Consider the following 21,672-nt stretch of genomic DNA (forward strand, 5'->3'; position numbering starts at 1 on the left):
GTTCGTTCTTTCCGTGCGCTATTCGAGATTGGAATAACAGAATTGTGAAGGAGGTTCGATGAACCCTCTGCCAGGCACTTAAATATGATTTGCAAAGTATCCATGTAGATGTATGTGTAGGTTTTGAACAGTGCACAAGTCTGGAAACAGGAATTACATGCTCAAAGTTTCTCACATTCTCTCTTAAATGATTGCCGATACAAGTTACTGTTTACCTTTTGTCTTTCCCCACTTCTTCAAACTACTGAAACTCAAAAGTTTCACTGTTTATTTAAAAAACATTTAAATCATAAAGATACACAATGAACATGTGTCATTACACAACAATATTGGAGACTTGGTCCATTGTAACTCTGAACAAAATTGACAATATTTCTGAGGGGAAGATGTCCAATATTGCACTGAAAAAAGAACATGTTTTACAATAGGTCGTATCGTAAAATGGAGTTTGTTCACTGTTAATCTGAATTTAACTCCTATTCTTAAACAAAAAAATACTGTGTAGATAAGAGAATGTAAGTAAAAGACATTTGTTTTTGCACTATAGATGGATTCCATACCATTTCCTGACAGACACAAGATTAGGATGAATAAGTACCTGAGCAGACCCACATAATCAGGTAGTAATCTGTTAAACATGTGATTTCCCCGAAGATTTCTATAATCTACGGCTAAGAACAGAATTTGTGCCAACCACACATTCTGTTTCTACTCAAAGCACTTTTCTAATGTAGGAAGTAAAGTTCTCGTAGAATGTAAATAATATAGGAGTAACCGACACCAATCGCTGCACAGCAGAAGCAGTGAGTTGTTAACAGGCACACACAAAAGAGAATGAAAACTTGCTAGCTATATGATGAAACCCTTTGATGAGCTAGGCTAGAAATTTTAAATTCTAGAGGATTAAATATACGTACAAATACTAATAAACATCATAGATTTTTATGTTTTTACAAGCTCATTCTATTTTCTTTTCCAAGCACACCATTCACACAAGATCATCATTTGATACAATTCATTATATATAATTCAGTTCATATCTAACACACACCACTATTTTTTTTAATTAATACTGTATGTTTTAACATGATTTTCTGTTTTAAAAATACTTTCTTTCGTCAGTGTACTCACAGATGCATCAGAAGAAACTTCAAGTATCACACCAAATGCAATGTAGACTTGTTGATAGCAAAATGATAACACTCTCAAAAATAACAACAGAGATCAAGAAATACAAAAAGCACTACACTCATAACAATAACAAGACAGTTTAGATTTGCATTTTTACAGTTACAAATCACGAAAGAAATAAAAAGAACAGGAACAATGACTACAACATGTAAGTGCGCACTGTGTGATACAATGTTTAACACTACAAACTAATCAAGAAAATTGCCATTTATACTATCGGCAGGAAACATTCAGAACAAGGGCAAGGGAAAATTCAAAAACTGCAAATGAGGTGTGCAAACAGAAAGAGACAAATAAAAGATGCAAAAGGAGAGAAGGATAAGAATGCTCTGGCAAAACATGTCAAAGAATACGGACATACAGTGGCATATAAGCCTCTGCCATTTTGTGATTTCTCAGGCATAGGTTTTGTTTCTTTTCTATTTATTGTAAACAGATTTCTCCTTGGGCAAAGTAGCATTGTCTCATTCACCTCAGGCCAACTATTACAAAGATAGAATTTCATTCCCAAACTTTAAAATAATTTCAGTTACATGAGATGTATTAACTTCCCTCTTTATGTTGATACAACTGGAGCACGCAATATATGCTACAATCATGAGACATTCTACATTGCCAGTAACCATTTCTTGTTTTCATGCTTTTGTCTGAATGTAGTCACAATTCTTGTAGTTTCCCCAACATTTTCTTCTCTCTTATTTTTATATTACACAAACACATAAATTGAAAGTTACAGAATATATTTTGCTGGTAAACATTATGCAGCTCATCATTTACTACACAGCTTTTACATGTATTAATTTAATTTCCTTTCTTAACCCACATAAATCTTATTTTGAGACAAAATTAATGAATGTTTAAGTAGTGACTAAAATTGCACACTTTCTTACAAACACTAAATGTTCTCTTTTTCTATAAATATTGTAAAATTCCTATTATTTGATACAAAAGTTAAATTTTTGTAATATCCAGTCTACCAGCTTTGTCATTGAATAAATGTATCAAACATTTCTTGAACATGTACACATTACAGAAATGTGACCTTATGCAATTGTGAAATTCTTCAGTCTCATAATAAAATGCTTGTTGTTCATCTTTGGTACTTAAAATAATTAATATTAATTCAAATTGTGATGTTTGATAGTTGGGAAAGAAAGGTTCCTGTAAAAGGCACTGTTATGTATCACAGTTAATAAGATATGAATAATCATAAAGTACAAAGGGCTTAATTAATTTTAAATTCTATTAAAAGATCCAACAACATATTGGAGTATATTAAATAACACCGTGGGCCATATTTTTCAGAAGCAAAAACAAGATATTTACTTTTCTAATTTGACAAATAAAATTTGTGTGTAAATAATGTAATATTAATACATCATCCAAGGACAACTCATTAATAGTGTCATTGTACATGAAATGTTGATAATCTCAATTTAAGTTCAGCAATAAAGAAAAAATCGCTTAAATATTCTTATGAAAATTTGGATTCCAATAGTCTGGAACATAGTTGAGGCAGTTGCATTTTGCAGAAATTCCTATCGTAATTATTAACAGAGATAAAAAGCCAATCATTACTAAAAGCATGGAAGGACATTTTCAATCTGACATAAAATTAACTCAAATAGCCAAAGAAAAGAACCAAATCAAAACAGTAGCTTAAATTATGAATTTTTTGGTGAAAGAAAATACACTTTTAAATGATTTGTTTAGACAATTACGTAAATTTAAGATTCTAATCACAGTTTATTTAGACTGAGACTGAAAAGAATGTAGGGAGTGAAGAGATAAGTGATGTACACATATGCTAGGGCCCTTAAAGAGTCTCCAGTGCAGATCAGTAAATAGTAATTTCAAACATATCAAAAGATCTGCTTATGCCTAAAATGGCTGCAGACAAACCAAATGAGTTAGACAGACAGAACAGGCACAATCTACATGAATGAATATGGGCAATTACCTTAAGCAATAAGTATACTGTGACACTAGTTAATGTTTGTAATTAATTTCTCATAAATAAACAAGAAAAGTGTTAAATGTTCAAGAAATTTTACTTACAGTGCAACATAAATGGATTTCTGAAATATGCCAAAAGTACTGTTAACAAACTGTGGGCTACTATACACCGCACTTATTATTTCATTCACTACATTTTGTTACTATTTGTGTGAGAATTTTGTGAGTAGTAACATGCATAATTTAATTTCTCAAGTTTCCATATTTTTCAAATCTTTGTTGCTTCAGGATATATTGCATAAAAATATTATGAATAATAAAGACACAGCAAGATAGTCAGGCTTTTCAAAAGTCAAATTTTATTGCTACTTCAAACCGTCAACAAAAAATAGGTCATGTTCACATCAACTGGGAGATACAGGAAATATATACTGCAAGACTCCTGTTTGAGAGTGAAGTGGGTATTGCAACAACTTTTTTACAGCAAAAATTTGATCACAGTGCATGCTGTTAAGCAATTTAGATTTATTTTCAATGAGGGAACATTTTTTTACCTTTTTATGTCTTTTTTATATGGGCTCACAGTGGACTGACAGTGATGTAGGCAGTAGCTCACAGAGGACAATAGACATAGTAAGAGGGGATTGGTAAGCCTGTAATGTTCTCAGAAAATGTAGAATGCCTCTTTATTTGATGCCTGCAAGTAAGGTTGAAGTTTGTGGATCGCAGGGAGAACACCTGAATATGTCCTGAGTGGATAAAAGTAAATGTAATTATAATAAATTGTCCATTTGGGAATGCTGTATGGTGATACGAGTAAAATAAAGTTAAATTTACAAGTTCTGTTAAATAACTGAACACAAAAACTGTTTATAAAATTTCTTTTGGTGTATTAAAGTTAACACACATTTATTCTACCTCTACTTGTGCAAGAGACGGTAGTTTCACTTCAGTATTTGTTGTGTTGATAACGAGATAGCAAATTACATCTATTTACTATGTGTTGCTAGTGAAAAACTGTCTTAGTACTGGAACAATATATGTCTACAAGTGCGGTCACTTGTGATCTGTTTGAATATCATTTACCTTAATTTTAAATATAGGGAAATATAAAATTTCAAGTACTCTCCAAATTATAATGAAGACAGGGCAATAATACTGTAAAAATAATGCCTTTCTGCCTCTTTGAAATTTAACAATCTTTCTCAACTGAATTTGCACCTGACCCACTGTCATTATTGTATCTTTCTGATGCTCTTCAATACCTTGTACAACCACAGAAAATTCAATATTGTGATATTCTTACCTATCCCAAAATGTACCAATTCTAATTGGACTAATTTCAGTCTTCTGTATGGTAAAAGAAACCAGGGTATGCTTGGACAGAAAAAATAAATATGGCAATGAGACTAAATTAAAAACTAGCAATGAGAGGATTGTGTGGTACAGCATGTGCATTCTTAAACAAAAAATCTGTACCTGGTGGAATACCTTCTGGCAATTGAATCATCAACATAAGGATGAAAAGTGCAACAAAATGGCAATAAAAATCCCAAAAACCCTGTACTACATTCTACTTAATTATATATTTTTGGATTATGAGAAAATGTACACCTTTATACGAAAAGGTGGAACATTACAGAAAAGAATTTTCACTATTGTTGAATTCTTCTACATGAGAGTGATTGAAACATTTCATTTTAAAATTATCTACTTGGGTCATTGAAAGAAACATTCTGGTTCAAAAGAAGTACTTTTCCACATAGATAACCACTGTATGCCTTTTTAAAAAAACCATAAACAATAATAATAACAAAACCAAAATATCAACATTTCATGTACAAATATTCCATAAAACATATGGTTACTAAATTACAAATTCAAAGGAAACAGTTATGACTGCATTACCCACCACTCAAAAAACCTTTTACACATTATCTCTCTATCAAAAAAAAGATAGACAATGGAAATAGAAGAAATACTGTTTCAGGAACAATGGATTGTTTACAGCTGTATCATTGTTTCTTATACTTTTCCAAGCAAGTCATGCACGTAGTACTTCTTCTTATATTTTTTTCTTACAATGAACTTCAAGAAAACTAGAAGCAGAATACATGCTGAAACAAGATACAGAATAACACAAAGACTCACATCGAATATATTAAAATTCCACCCAAAACGTTGATTACTTGCAGCAGTATTTTTTAGACTTGAAAAACTATTACTGTGAAGTTCCGAAACTTCAAAATTGTTACTACCTGAATGTTGATTAATTCTGTCTTCTACAGGAATGGTTTTTATATTCTCTCTACGGTACACCAATTTTACGTATTTTAGAACTTCATTATAATCCCAACTACCATCACGATGTCTGCAGACTGGACAGTTATCTCTAGAAGGAAACTGTATTTTCGGATGTTTTGGATCTTCAGTCGTATCTCCTGCCAAACGTTTGTTTACTTTGTTGTGAGCCTTCCATAACCACATTATACTATCCTCTGGTTTTAGCACATCAGAATGCATAGATTCTGCTGCCATTTCTTGAAAATGCAATGAACAGTCATGGCAACCAAAGAAATGTGTAATGTACCCTAACATAGCATCGAGTACCTCCAGACTTTTAAAATTTTTATCTGTTCCATTTTGTAAGACAGAGTTGACAGTAAGAGTATGGAATAAAGTCCAAAGACCACAAGGGTAGCCACGATAAATAGGAGAACTTCCCTTACAACCAACCCAATCTCTGTTACTGATAAAGGATGAGTATTTCATACCCTGCTCAAGCTTTTTAACATACGCAAGAAAATCACTACCTTTCAACTGAGAAACATTGGCCAATGCTTTACCTTGCAATGCTCTTAAATAAGCTTTACCCTCTGATTCAGTTGGGAAGTACTTAGCCAAAACACTTAGATAATTTCTAAGGGCATCAAGCATTTTACCAGAAATTACGTTTTTCAATGGTATCTCATGTTTAAGTGAATACTGAACTGCTAATTCTAAATCAGCTTGAAAAACTACATCACGTGATGGCTGCTTTTTTCCATTCTCTTTCACATTCTGAACGTAGTTCAAAACACTGTCCTTATTCTCTTTTGAACTGGTTTGTTCATTTACAGAAAATTCAATACCTTTATTTCTCAAGAATATTTCAATAGCCTTTCGAAATTCTTCTCTTGTCTTATCAACAACTCTAAGATGTTCTGGAGTACTGTTTCTTTCCAAAACTATCATACTAGGATATGATGAAATGCCTAACAACTTTGCAAGTGCTTCATTCTGGTTCAAAACATTTCGTATTTGTATTCCTTTGACGAAGTGAAGATCCAGAATTACTTCAGATCCAATGTATGAGTCACTTTCTTCAAATATAAGAAAAATATATTGAACACTTTCTGGAGCATTCTTCCACAAATTCTGGACATCAGTACTCCTGCAATAAATAAAACACTTATTAATAATCAAGAAACTTATTCAGAGCATAGCATCTAGTGCACTACCCCTAGCCCATGAACTCACAAAAATCAACTGTCTGGCTATATGATGTTCCAAATTTATCATTCCATAACTCTGCAAGTCACTCTTTTGGTACTAGTCAGTCAGTAGTCAGGGAACGTTGTATCAAAATGAGGAAATGAGAGATTTATTCCACTTGTGGCTACACTAGAGATATGTTGAAACGGCGTTTCAATTAAACTGAGTTAAATAAAAAAACAACAAATCAGCAGGCCCATATCATTAACATCAAAATGCAGCAGGATTCTGGAACATATGAGGCTTGGAACTTTAATAGTGGCAACTATTTATTTACAGATTGTATAAAATATATACATGTTTCAAAATTTTACTGACCTTCAAAGTAGTCAGCAGCATTGTGTATAATCCATTGCCAGCAATGTGGAAGTCATAGGATACTCTTAGCAGTGCCAGTTGTGTTGACAGTTTGAGCGGCATGGTCTATTGCCCAACGAATTTGTAGCAGTTCTGTTGTTTTTGGAACACAACCAATGACCAGCTTAGACAGAAGTGATGACACTTTCTGCAGGACCTGACCATCATTTTGCAGGACAGTGCTCAAGCACATACAGTACAAGCTGTTACTGAAATGTTTGAATGATGGGGCTGCTAAGTACTATACCACCTACTGCTCTCCCCTGATTTAAGCCCTCGTAAATTCAACTCGATTTCTAAACTGAAGGAAACACTTCACGGCATTCGCTTCAGAACTGCTACAAATTAGTAGGGCAATAGAATGTGCCACTCAAACTGTCAACACAACTGGCACTGCTACAACTTCCACATCACTGGAAATGGGTTATACACAATGCTGGTGACTACTTTGAAGATCAGTAAAACTTTGAAACACTTATATATTTTGTACAAGCTGTAAATAAATAGTTGGCACTATTAAAAGTTTCAACCCTTGTATATTGTGTTTGAACATTATGAATTACCGCAAAGAAAACGGTCTATTGACACAGAGTCAACATTGGTTTAGAAAACATCGTTCTTGTGAAACACAACTAGCTCTTTATTCATAAGCAAATCGATTCCATATTTCTGGATTTCCAGAAGGCTTTTGACACTGTACCACGCAAGTGGCTTATAGTGAAATTGCGTGCTTATGGAATATCATTTCAGTTATGTGACTAAATTTGTGCCTTCGTGTCAGAGAGGTCACAGTTCGTAGGAACTGATGGTAAGTCATCGAGTAAAACAGAAGTGATTTCTGCATTTCGCTGAGGTAGTCTTATAGGCCCTCTGCTGTTCCTTACCTATATAAACAATTTGGGAGACAATCTGAGCAGTCGTCTTAGGTTGTTCACAGATGAGGCAGTCATTTATCGACTAATAAAGTCACCAGAAGCACAAAACACACTATGGAGGGAAAATTGGCAGTTGACCCTAAGTAACTAATAGTAAGAGGTCATTCACATGAGTGCTAGAAGGAATCCGTTAAACTTTTATTACATGATAAATCAGTCAAATCTAAATGTCGTAAATTCAACTAAATACCAACGGATTACAATTACAAGCAACTTAAATTGAAAGGAACATATAGAAAATGTGGGGAAGGCTACCCAAACACTGCATTTTATTGGCAGGACACTTAGAAAATGTAACAGATCTACTAAGGAGACTGCCTACACTACACTTGTCCATCCTCTTTTAGAATACTGCTGCACAGTGTGGGAGCCTTACCAGATAGGGCTGACAGAGTACACTGAAAAAGTTCAAAGAAGGGCAGCATGTTTTGTATTTTCACGAAATATGGGAGAGTGTGTCACTGAAATGATACAGCGTTTTGGCTGGACATCATTAAAAGAAAGGAGTTTTTCGCTGCGACTGGCACTTCTCATGAAATTTCAATCACCAACTTTCTCCTGTGAATGCAAAACCACCAACCTACATAGGGAGAAATGATCACCATGATAAAATAAGGGAAATCAGAGCTCGTACGGAAATATATAGGTGTTTATTCTTTCCGCACACTGAGCAAGATTGGAATAACAGAGATTTGTGAAGGTGGTTCGATGAACCCTCTGCCAGGCACTTTTGCTCAAACATGCCCATAGCAGTAGGTGCATGGCTTGTGGTGCATTTAAATGCCAGTTGTTTGAATTTCTGTGTTTGCACAATGGAAAACAAAAACCACCTTGTATGATATTCTCCTTGTGGTTTGTAATCATCTTATGTTGAATTCTTTTCTAAAGAGTTTGAATCTTCATCCATAGCATGCAAACCTACATTTGAAGACACAAGGCTGTATTTACCAACTTTAAGTTACAGAACTCTTATTTTGTATTGTGGTGCTAACATGTACATTATTGAAACATCTGAACTTCCCAATGTAAAACAGTGTCTAATACTTTGGCCTGAGTTACATATCCTTTCATTTAAGAAAATGCTTTCATATTGTTTTGGAAACAAATGGTGAAGTATACATGCATGTAATTTTTCATAAATAAACATGATTTTTTTGCACAAAAATACATAATGAAGCATAGAGTTTATCTTATGTGCAGTTTAACAGTTTTCTGCTTTATATGATAAACTAGAGACCCAATGTGACTTTGCACAATAGCACTAAGTATCTATGGCTCAAATAATTGTTGGGGGCGTAGCAGTAAATATTATATACACAAACCTCCCGCACGAATCAGTCTATCCAGTAGCGAAAACTATCAAAACCCTGACAGGAACACCTGAAATTAGCCTTCACATTGTTGGTGTTGTTGTTGTCTTCAGTCCTGAGACTGGTTTGATGTAGGTCTCCATGCTACTCTACTCTATCCTGTGCAAGCTTCTTCATCTCCCAGTACTTACTGCAACCTACATCCTTCTGAATCTGCTTAGTGTATTCATCTCTTGGTCTCCCTCTATGATTTTTACCCTCCACGCTGCCCTCCAATGCTGAATTTGTGATCCCTTGATGCCTCAGAACATATCCTACCACCCGGTACCTTCTTCTTGTAAAGTTGTGCCACAAACTCCTCTTCTGCCCAATTCTATTCAATACCTCCTCATTAGTTATGTGACCTACCCATCTAATCTTCAGCATTCTTCTGTAGCACCACATTTCGAAAGCTCCTATTCTCTTCTTGTCCAAACTATTTATCGTCCATGTTTCACTTCCATACATGGCTACACTCCATACAAATACTTTCAAAAATGACTTCCTGACACTTAAATCTATACGCGATGTTAACAAATATCTCTTCTTCAGAAACGCTTTCCTTGCCATTGCCAGTCTACATTTTATATCTTCTCTACTTCGACCATCATCAGTTATTTTGCTCCCCAAATAGCAAAACTCCTTTACTACTTTAAGTGTCTCATTTCCTAATCAAATTTCCTCAGCATCACCCAACTTAACTAGACTACATTCCATTATCCTCGTTTTGCTTTTGTTGATGTTCATCTTATATCCTCCTTTCAAGACACTGTCCATTCCGTTCAACTGCTCTTCCAAGTCCTTTGCTGTCTCTGACAGAATTACAATGTCATCGGCGAACCTCAAAGTTTTTATTTCTTCTCCATGGATTTTAATACCTACTCTGAATTTTTCTTTTGTTTCCTTTACTGCTTGCTCAATATACAGATTGAATAACATCAGGGACAGGCTACAACCCTGGCTCACTCCCTTCCCAACCACTGCTTCCCTTTCACCTAACTCGACTCTTATTACTGCCATCTGGTTTCTGTACAAATTGTAAATAGCCTTTCACTCCCTGTATTTTACCCCTGCCATCTTTAGAATTTGAAAGAGAGTATTCCAGTCAACATTGTCAAAAGCTTTCTCTAAGTCTACAAATGCTAGGAACATAGGTTTGACTTTCCTTAATCTATTTTCTAAGATAAGTCGTAGGGTCAGTATTGCCTCACGTGTTCCAACATTTCTGCGGAATCCAAACTGATCTTCCCCGAAGTAGGCTTCTACCTGTTTTTCCATTCGTCTGTAAAGAATTTGCGTTAGTATCTTGCAGCTGTGACATATTAAACTGGTAGTTCGGTAATTTTCACATCTGTCAGCACCTGCTTTCTTTGGGATTGGAATTATTATATTATTCCTGAAGTCTGAGAGTATTTCACCGGTCTCATACATCTTGCTCACCAGATGGTAGAGTTTTGTCAGGATTGGCTCTCCCAAGGCTGTCAGTAGTTCCAATGGAATGTTGTCTACTCCCGGGGCCATGTTTCGAATCAGGTGTTTCAGTGCTCTGTCAAACTCTTCATGCAATATCATATCTCCCATTTCATCTTCATCTACATCCTCTTCCATTTCCATAACACTGTCCTCAAGTACATCACCCTTGTATAGACCCTCTATATAATCCTTCCACCTTTCTGCTTTCCCTTCTTTGCTTAGAACTGGGTTTCCATCTGAGCTCTTGATATTCATACAAGTGGCTCTCTTTTCTCCAAAGGTCTCTTTAATTTTCCTGTAGGCAGTATCTATCTTACCCCTAGTGAGATAAGCCTCTACATCCTTACATTTGTCCTCTAGCCATCCCTGCTTAGCCATTTTGCACTTCCTGTCGATCTCATTTTTGAGACGTTTGTATTCCTTTTTGCCTGCTTCATTTACCGCATTTTTATATTTTCTCCTTTCATCAATTAAATTCAATATTTCTTCTGTAACCCAAGGATTTCTTCTAGCCTTCATCTTTTTACCTACTTGATCCTCTGCTGCCTTCACTACTTCATCCCTCAGAGCTACCCATTCTTCTTCTACTGTATTTCTTTCCCCCATTCCTGTCAATTGTTCCCTTATGCTCTCCCTGAAACTCTGTACAACCTCTGGTTCTTTCAGTTTATCCAGGTCCCATCTCCTTAAATTCCCACATTTTTGCAGTTTGTTCAGTTTCAATCTGCAGTTCATAACCAATAGATTGTGGTCAGAGTCCACATCTGCCCCTGGAAATGTCTTACAATTTAAAACCTGGTTCCTAAATCTCTGTCTTACCATTATATAATCTATCTGAAACCTTTTAGTATCTCCAGGGTTCTTCCATCTATACAACCTTCTTTCATGATTCTTGAACTAAGTGTTGGCTATGATTAAGTTATGCTCTGTGCAAAATTCTACCAGACAGCTTCCTCTTTCATTTCTCTCCCCCCATCCATATTCACCCACTATGTTTTCTTCTCTCCCTTTTCCTACTCTCAAATTCAAGTCACCCATGACTATTAAATTTTCGTCTCCCTTCACTACCTTCATAATTTCTTTTATCTCATCATACAATTCATCAATTTCTTCATCGTCTGCAGAGCCAGTTGGCATATAAACGTGTACTACTGTAGTAGGCATGGGTTTCGTGTCTATCTTGGCCACAATAATGTGTTCACTATGCTGTTTGTAGTAGCTTACCCACACTCCTATTTTTTTATTCATTATTAAACCTACTCCTGCATTACCCCTATTTGTTTTTGTATTTATAACCCTGTATTCACCTGACCAAAAGTCTTGTTCCTCCTGCCAACAAACTTCACTAATTCCCACTATGTCTAACTTTAACCTATCCATTTCCCTTTTAAATTTTCTAATCTACCTGCCCGATTAAGGGATCTGACATTCCACACTCTGATCCATAGAATGCCAGTTTTCTTTCTCCTGATAATGACATCCTCTTGAGTAGTCCCAGCCCGGAGATCTAAATGGGGGACTATTTTACCTCCGGAATATTTTACCCAAGAGGACGCCATCATCTTTTAACCATACAGTAAAGCTGCATGCCCTCAGGAAAAATTACGGCTGTAGTTTCCGCTTGCTTTCAGCCGTTCGCAGTACCAGCACAGCAAGACCGTTTTGGTTAGTGTTACAAGGCCAGATCAGTCAATCATCCAGACTGTTGGCCCTGCAACTACTGAAAAGGCTGCTGCCCCCTTCACATACCAACAGAAAAATATGTAGGGAAGATACAATAAGACATACAGATTCTGGTCAAGCTTCGCTACTCTTTGGAGTTGCGGCGACTGTTTACTTTACTGGTTTTCCTGCCAGATATCACCTCCTCTGTAGCTGACCAGCTTATAGCTCCCATCATTGCCATGAGATGCCACTCCAAATGTCAATTAAATGTGGAACAGATAATAGAGCATATATTGTAAGTACATCATCATTACAATTATAAATTATACTTACATTCTTGTGAATCAGTTTATCTATTAGCAAAAAAATTCTCTACAATAGTCTTTGAGATTAACATTCACATACAGACAGAAACATTTGGCAGTGACTTGTAATTTATAAAATATACATATTCTGAAGCATAGTAATTTATCCAAAGCAGCTTTCCATTCACTATACTCCTTGTGCCACACTTTTTCCAAGTAACTTATAGACTCCCTGAGGACACACTACACATTATTTTTGTTTCCTCCCTATTTCTGTTATAATTTTTCAATTATTATATTCCAGTTAGTAGCCAGAATAATCTGTGCCCTCAGGAAGATCTTCACAGAAGGTTGTGATATAATGGGTTTACCACTAACATTAGAATTGTGTGGAAAGCCAGGAGAGATGTCCACCCTCTCCTACTCTTACAGTTTTATGGACAGCCCTGTAGGATTCATGATGTCAGTTCCCTCCAGCACTACTTAGACGTTAGTTGAGTAAATGCCACGTCATGTTGCGACACTTCTGTGTGCTCATGGGGGCCCTACACAATATTAGACAGGTGTACCAGTTTCCTTGGCTCTTCAACGTATATTTCTTTCGGTTTTTGTGGCATTGTTGGCTGAGATTTGCATGGCCATGAAATTTACACTTACCTTCATGTATTGTGACTTTGTGAGGTGGCATATTTGCATGTAGCATGCTGGAAATTGGCACACACAATTCCTAGGTAAAGTCTCCCTAAGTGAAGTGGATAATAATCATTTTCTCCTTTTTCCTTGGTTAATGAATTATTACTTATGTGAAAGTATGTGAGAATAGACAGTATCCTGTCACAGCTCCTTATGTTTGGATAAGAACTGTATGATCAAACAGAATTACGAGGGTAGTGTTCTCGCATATGAGATACACACACACGTGCAAGAACCATAATCGTCAGAACTTTTTCATTTCAGTGAGGATAATGCTCTTCTGATTTGATAGCATAGCAATAAAAGAAATGGAATGAATGTTTTATAACTTCCTTATTCTCTGATGAACATGCAGTTTAGTTTGCATTTTCAGGTTTCTCAAAACAGAAACAACATAGGTACAAAAACTTGAGAAGTGCACTGTTCTCATCTAAGCTTATATTAAACTAGCCAAATTGTCCTGAAAATATAGTAGCACTGTATCTAAAACAGGTAAAGTGATCAGTGAGGTAGGAGTGTAGCAGAAACTTGGCAGGAGTATGGGGAATACAATAGCACACAACTCACTGAAAGTACACTGCTCTCTACAGAGGTAAAAGAAATCTTTTTCAGTGCATGATATGACTCTGCAAACAAAAACAGTATGAGACACAGAGTAGCCAGCTTTTAAAGGAAACAACATTATTGAGTGGAAATGTACTAAATATGTCAGGAGGTTGATACGTTTGTTTTGAAATAAGCAATTATATGAAGAGCACAAGAGCTGAAATTAACTGTTTGAGAATCTAAGTAATATGCTTCTTCCAGTTCAAGTTTTCATCAATATATACACCCAAACATTTGCAGCATTCTACTCTACTCTATTTACTGACTCCTGTTCACTTTCTACGTCAATTATTGGTATGACTCTGCTTATTGTACAAAACTGAATGTAGTGTTTTTTTTTCTTTTCCAGACTTTAGGGAGAATACATTTTCAGATAATGACTTAATAATTCTTTGGAAAATATTATTTACCATCTCTTCTATTGCTTTCTCTCACTGAGATTCACTGCAAGACTAGTACCATCTGCAAAAGTACCAATTTTGCTCACTGAATGTTACATGGAGTGCAGTCCCCAAAGTGCTCCTTCAGTACATTGAACACTCTCCTACTTCAATGGGGGCAAGCTCCGTCTTGCACGGACCACATACTGTCGAAATCAGGGTCCCTCTGGATGATGGGGATGAAATCATCTTCCAAAACCTTCACACAGCATTCGGCGGTCACTGTGCTATCGAGGAATATCGCACCAATTATTCTCTGACTGTACACCATACACTATACAGTCACACGTTGAGGGGGAAGAGACTTCTCAATCATGAAATGTGGAGTCTCAGTCCTACAAATGTGCCAGTTTTGCTTATTGACAAACCCATCCACATGAAAGTGGGCTTCATTGCTAAACAAAACCATTCAGCGCATACTAACTCCCATCATGCCCTGTGGCCAACTGTGCAATTTGAACATCTGAATGCAAACCATCAGAAGTTATGATGATTTTATTTCATATAATAAATAACTGTCAACTTGTATGAGGAATATGAGTGGACCCAAAATAGCCCTGTGGGACTCCTTTGTGATCTATCCCCAGACACTAAAATTTTCTACCTTTCTGACATTGTCTGAATTATTCAGCACAACCTTTTGTATTTTGTTCATTAAGTATGATACAAACCAGCTGTGCATAAAGCCATTAATTCCATAAAATGTGAGTTTTTCCAAGAGAGTAACATGATCTACACAGTCAAAAGCCTTGGAAATGTCACAAAAAATATCAACTGATGATATATTATTATTTAAGACTTGCACTATTTGAAGAGCAAATGTATAAATAGCATTCTCAGTTGAGCAACCCTCCTGGAATCCAAACTGTGATAAGCTAAGTAAATTGTTTCCACTTACGTGATGCAACTACACCTGAGTACATTACTTTTTCAAACATTTTGGAAAAAGATGGCAGTAAGAAAATTGGACAATAATTGTTAATTATTTGGTTTGTCTTGTCATCTTTCTTATGAATTGGTTTAACAAACGTATATTTTAGCCTGTTTGGAAAAAATTCCTGTGCCAGTAGTGCATTACACTAATTATTAAGCTGGAACAACTTTTCAGAATTCTGTTTGAAATTCCATCAACCTCACATGAGCTTTTGTTTTTTAGAATTTTATAACTGTGTTAATTTCAGTGAAGAATGTTGGTGCTACTTCTAGTTGCTTAAGTTTTGTGGAATGAATTTTTTAATATATTCTCTTACTTCTTCAACTGAAACATATAATCCTATTTTTCATGCTACATTTAGAAACTGGCAACTTGTGAATTATCAGCCCACTACATTATTGTTTAGTTTAACGGCTATCTTGCACAATGACTGGCTGTCCTGTCTCCCGTTTGGCAATGTCCCGTATACTTTTAATCTTAGTTCCTGTATCATTTATTTATGTTAGGACATGCATACTCCTAGATACTTCAGTGACTTTCCTGAAAATACCACAATATTTTTTGTAGTACAAAGTAATGTTGGTTCTTGACTTACTCTGGCCTTTATATAAATTTCCCTCTTCCTCTTACATTTAATTTTAATACCCTTACTTACACATGGCCTTTTTTTTTTTTTTTTTTTTAAGGTATCTTCTGGATAACTCTTTGAACCTGCCCCAACGTTGTAAGATCCCTTACCATTTATTTCCATAATTATGCATCATGATCAGACAGTCCATTAGCAATTGGGTACATATTAATAGTTTCAGCCTCACCAGTATCTACAAAAATGTTATAAATCAGTGTTCTACATATCTGTTTTATATGCACCTCAATGTCTAACACTATTTTGGAGATCTGCCCTAATGCAGCTGCTGTCATAAGAAAACAAAACCAACAGGATATTAGCAGGAAGATTCAAAAATTAGTACTACACCAACATAATCTGACTCCGTTATTTGAAGTCAATATAAAAAGTAGGAGGTATCAGTTTTGGAATGACCAACATTGTATTTAATGTGGCCATTACAATGACAAAAAACGTCACGGTATTGCTCAGAGCAAATAATCTACATGGAAATGTTAACTAGAAAGGAGACTTTTGTTCTGGTTTTCATGTATTTTCAATTTAGTGATGTAGTCTACATCTACATCCATACTCCGCAAGCCACCTGGCGGTGTGTGGCAGAGGGTACCTCGAGTACCTCTATCGGTTCTCCCTTCTATTCCAGTCTCGTATTGTTCATAGAAAGAAAGATTGTCTGTATGCCTCTGTGTGGGCTCTAATTTCTCTGATCTTATCCTCATGGTCTCTTCGCGAGATATACATAAGAGGGAGCAATATACTGCTTGACTCCTCGGTGAAGGTATGTTCTCGAAAATTCAACAAAAGCCTGTACTGAGCTACTGAGCATCTCTCTTGCAGAGTCTTCCACTGGAGACTATCTATCATCTCCGTAACGCTTTCGTGATTATTAAATGATCCTGTAATGAAGTGCGCTGCTCTCAATTGGACCTTCTCTATCTCTTCTATCAACCCTATCTGGTACGGACCCCACACCGGTGAGCAGTATTCAAGCAGTGGGCGAACAAGTGTACTGTAACATACTTGCTTTGTTTTCGGACTGTTTCCTATGAGTCAATGAGTAAAAAGGGAAATCTGTGTTGTGGCATAGTCATCTGATTACTGACCCTCGAAGGCAACAACAAAAGCCAGCATTAACCTCAAACTAGATGTAATAGATACACTATGTAATCCACCAGCTTATGAAGGGAGAGTCAGTGAAAAATGGAAGGTTGAGTGTGGAATAATACTAAGTGACCACATATGCCATTGGAAGGGGAACCTAAGAACACCACAGAAAATGTGCATGCAATGACAATATTATGGCTAGCTGCGAAGAACTGAGATGAGTGTTTCATCCTCTGGGAATCTGGCTGGCTGATTATGTAGATTTTCAAGCACAAGAACTGTTGGTTGGTTGGTTGGTTGTTTGAGGTTAAAGGGACCAAACAGCAAGGTCATCAGTCCCTTGTTTCAAATAGACTCCATTCTGCTAACGGGACATCTCAGTATAGTCAGAAAAATAAAACAGAAAAAGGGGAAACGTAAAAGGCAGTCACGTTGTCATTAGTAAAAACAAATGAAGGAAGTTGGCAAGAGAACGGACCCAACACTATGCTGAAGCAGCATAGGCAAGACCACCTGTGACTTAAAAGGTACAACTGCTATAATGCAGAAAGTACGGATGGGAATAGAAAAACTAACCAAGCCTTAAAAAGAAGCGGTAAAAACAGAGTAAAAGGGAAAGAAAAGAGGATTCCGGTCAGGGAGGTGAATCGGGAATCTCTGAACACTGCCTACAGTGGGAGACACCCAAACACTCACCGCCCCGCCCCAACACCAGAGGGAGATTAAAAACTTTAAAACTGAGAATAAAAACCACTCTCCCGGAGGAAACCTAGAACCAGAGAGACCATCCGGGAATCGTCAGCCAACATCAAAGGTAAAGTGTGGGGGAGTCTGTACTTAGCACGCAGAGCCAAAAGAAGGGGGCATTCAACCAAAATGTGGGCCACTGACTGGAAGGCTCCACAACCACATAGCGGGGGTGGCTCATCACGCAAAAGGAAACCATGGGTCAGCCTGGTATGGCCAATGCGGAGACGACACAGTGTGGTCGAGTCCTTGCGGGAGAGGCTAAAGGAAGAACGCCATGGGCCTGGATTCACCTTAATGGCACGAAGTTTATTAGACAGTGGAGTAGCCTCCCAAGAATTGGCCCATGACTGTGCAAAGTGGGATTTGATGTGAAGCCGTAAATCCGCTGCAGGAGGGGTTACAGAAAACGGGGGGTAAGTAACTGCTCCCCCAGCCAAACGATCAGCGAGCTCATTACCCGGGATACCCACATGGCCCGGGACCCATAGGAAATCAATGGAACAAGCAGCACGGTGAAGATCAGCAAGATGGTCATGGATGGCAGAGACCAAGGGATGGCGTGAAAAACACCGGTCAATAGCAACAAGGCCACTCAACGATTCCGTACATAACAAAACGCGGTTGTGTTGGGATTGTTTAATAAAGGTAAGGGCCCGGGAAATTGCCATCAATTCCGCAGTAAACACCCCACATGAGGGTGGCAGTAGATGATTTTCCATTCCAACAAAGGACGTGAAGGCATACCCAACATGATCAGCAGATTTAGAGCCATCAGTGTAAAAAACAACAGCATCCCGAAACTCCCATAAAATTTGGCGGAAAAAGGAATGGAACACCACCGGGGGGATGGAATCTTTTGGACCGCGGCGGAGATCCATCCGAATTCGAGGCCGAGGAACTAACCAAGGAGGGGTGGAGGGGAGGGAGCGAGGAAGACAGGACAAAGAAGGAAGCCGAAAATCACGGGTAAGAGACGCAAGGCGCAGCCCAACCGGTAAACCCGCCCGAGGGCGGGAGTCAGGCGGGCGACGTCCATGGTCTGGGAATAGGATAGAATAGGAAGGATGAGCGGGAGAAGAACGGATAGTAAGGGCATAAGACACCAGAAGCTGGGACCGCCGAACAGAAAGGGGGGGGATCCCAGCTTCAACCAAGAGACTATCAACAGGGCTCGTAGGGAATGCACCGGTGGCCAAACGGATACCACGATGGTGGACTGGATCCAGCACGTGCAGCGTGGAAGGAGCAGCTGAACCATAAACTTGACAACCATAGTCCAAACGTGACAGAACTAGAGCACGATAAAGACGGAGGAGGAGGGAACGGTCCGCACCCCAAGAGGAGTGGGCAAGGAAGCGAAGGACATTGAGTTTTCGGAAACATCCTACCTTCAGGAGTCTGATATGGGGCAGCCAAGTGAGCTTGTTGTCGAAAAGAAGACCTAGGAAACGAAACTGTGGAACCACAGGCAATCTTTGTGCAGCGAGATAGAGCTCTGGATCAGGGTGGACCGTAGTACGGCGACAGAAGTGGACCACCCGCGATTTTAAAGGAGAGAATTGAAACCCGTGTGAGAGGGTCCATGCAGAGGCACGCCGTATAGCCACCTGGAGCTGCCGTTCTGCAGATGGCATCGAGGAGGAACTAACCCAAATGCAGAAATCATCCACATACAGGGCAGGGGCGACCAAGGGACCGACAGAGGCCACAAGTCCATCGATAGCAATGAGGAAAAGAAGGACACTCAAGACAGAACCCTGTGGGATGCCCGTCTCCTGGGTCCGTGGAGAACTAAAAGCAGTACCAACTCGAACTCTGAATGACCGATGGATCAGGAACTGGCGGATAAAAATCGGGAGTGGGCCCCGAAGACCCCACTGATGAAGGGTTAGTAAGATGTGATGGCGCCAGGCCGTGTCATAGGCCTTGCGAAGGTCAAAAAACACTGCAACCAAATGGCGGCGCTGGGAAAAAGCCTGCCGAACTGCGGATTCCAAGCGAAGCAAATGATCGATTGGAGATCGTCCCTCTCGAAAGCCACACTGGTAAGGGGACAATAGATCCCGAGATTCGAGGACCCAAGTGAGCCGACGGGCTACCAGCCGTTCAAGTAACTTACAACCAACATTGGTCAAACTAATTGGCCGATAGCTGTCAACAGATAGGGGGTTCTGACCAGGCTTAAGGACAGGAACCACAATGCTATCCCTCCACTGAGAAGGGAAGTCACCCTGGAGCCAGATACGGTTAAACACCCGAAGAAGATGGTGCCGTTGTGGAGCACTGAGATGTTGAAGCAGCTGGTTATGAATGGAATCTGGGCCAGGGGCCGTATCATGAGAAGAAGATAGAGCAGAAAGAAATTCCCATTCAGTGAAAGGTTCGTTGTAAGATTCTGACTCACAAGTGGTGAAACATAAGGTGACAGCTTCAGCCTGCTGTTTTTGATGAAGGAAAGCAGCTGGATAGGAGGCCGACGCTGATGCCACTGCAAAATGGGTCGCAAGATGTTCTGCGAGAACTAATGGGTCCGTACAAATGCCATCTGGGAGGTGAAGGCCTGGGAGGGTGGACTGCCGATGGCAACCTTGGAGAGAGCGAAGTGTAGCCCATACCCGTGACAGAGGGACAGTGGAACCAAGGGAAGAAACGAATCGTTCCCAACATATCCGTTTGCTCTGTTTAATTAAATAACGGGCTTTAGCGCGAAGGCGCTTAAAGGTAGAAAGGCTGGCTACAGATGGGTGCCTCTTAAAGTGTTGCAAAGCTCGACGGCGATCACGGATGGCAATGGCAATGGCCGTACTCCACCACGGGACTTGCCGACGACGAAATTGTCCAGATGAGCGCGGGACAGCAAGGTTAGCAGCGCGAACAATCGCGGCAGACACGTCACGTAGGACGTCATCAATACAACCCAACAAAGAGGGAGAAAACTCGACCTGTGCAGTATATAGAGGCCAATCGGCGCGGTGGAAAGACCAACGAGGTAACCTGTCCATCGGGGAGCGGGAAGGGAGCGTGATAATCAACAGGAAATGGTCACTATCACAAAGGTCGTCGTGTGGCGACCAGTGTAATGAAGGGAGGAGAGAGGGAGAAGAAAGAGAAAGATCAATGGCAGAAAAGGTACCATGACCAGCACTGAAATGAGTAGGGGAGCCATCATTAAGAAGGCATAGGTCGTGGTCTGCAATAAATTGGTCTATAAGAAGACCTCGTCTAGATGGAAAGGCACTGCCCCACAAAGGATGATGAGCATTAAAATCCCCAAGGAGGAGGAAGGGAGGAGGAAGTTGCTGAAGAAGGGTGGTTAAGGCAGCAGGTGTAAGAGTCCTGTCAGGAGGGAGATAAAGATTGCATACTGTGACTGCAGAGTCTAAGTGGACCCTAACAGCAACCGCTTCCAATGTAGTGTGGAGAGGAATCCACGTGCTAGCAATGTCTGTACGGACCAACGTACAAACGCCACCAGAAGCCCGCAAGGGTCCGACCCGATTTCGACAGAAAACACGGAACCCACGGAGGGTCGGTGAGTGAGCATCAGTAAAATGAGATTCCTGGAGAACCACACAAGCTGCTGAGTAGGACGAAAGAAGGGATTTCAATTCCGGAAGGTGACGATAGTAGCCATTACAATTCCACTGGAGAACCACAGAACGATGGTTTAAATGAGGGCTGAACACGCTAAATCCAGTCATACCGCCGGGTCCCCACCCGTCACCGACAAGGAGGGGGCGACATCCATAAAC

General features: G+C 38.9%; 1 protein-coding gene across 2 annotated transcripts in view; it reads right to left on the minus strand.

Moving 5' to 3' along the window:
* Positions 1-359: 359 nt before the first annotated feature.
* The window catches only part of LOC126412969 (sulfhydryl oxidase 2-like), a 58,340-nt gene continuing 37,027 nt past the window's right edge, over positions 360-21,672 (minus strand). For both annotated transcript variants that reach the window (XM_050082871.1, XM_050082864.1), the window contains exon 3: positions 360-6,580. In XM_050082871.1, coding sequence (XP_049938828.1) covers positions 5,173-6,580 — 1,408 coding nt within the window. In that variant the 3' untranslated portion in view covers positions 360-5,172. The remainder of the gene's footprint in view (positions 6,581-21,672) is intronic.

The sequence above is a fragment of the Schistocerca serialis genome, chromosome 1, assembly GCF_023864345.2.
Source record: "Schistocerca serialis cubense isolate TAMUIC-IGC-003099 chromosome 1, iqSchSeri2.2, whole genome shotgun sequence".
NCBI lineage: Eukaryota > Metazoa > Arthropoda > Insecta > Orthoptera > Acrididae > Schistocerca > Schistocerca serialis.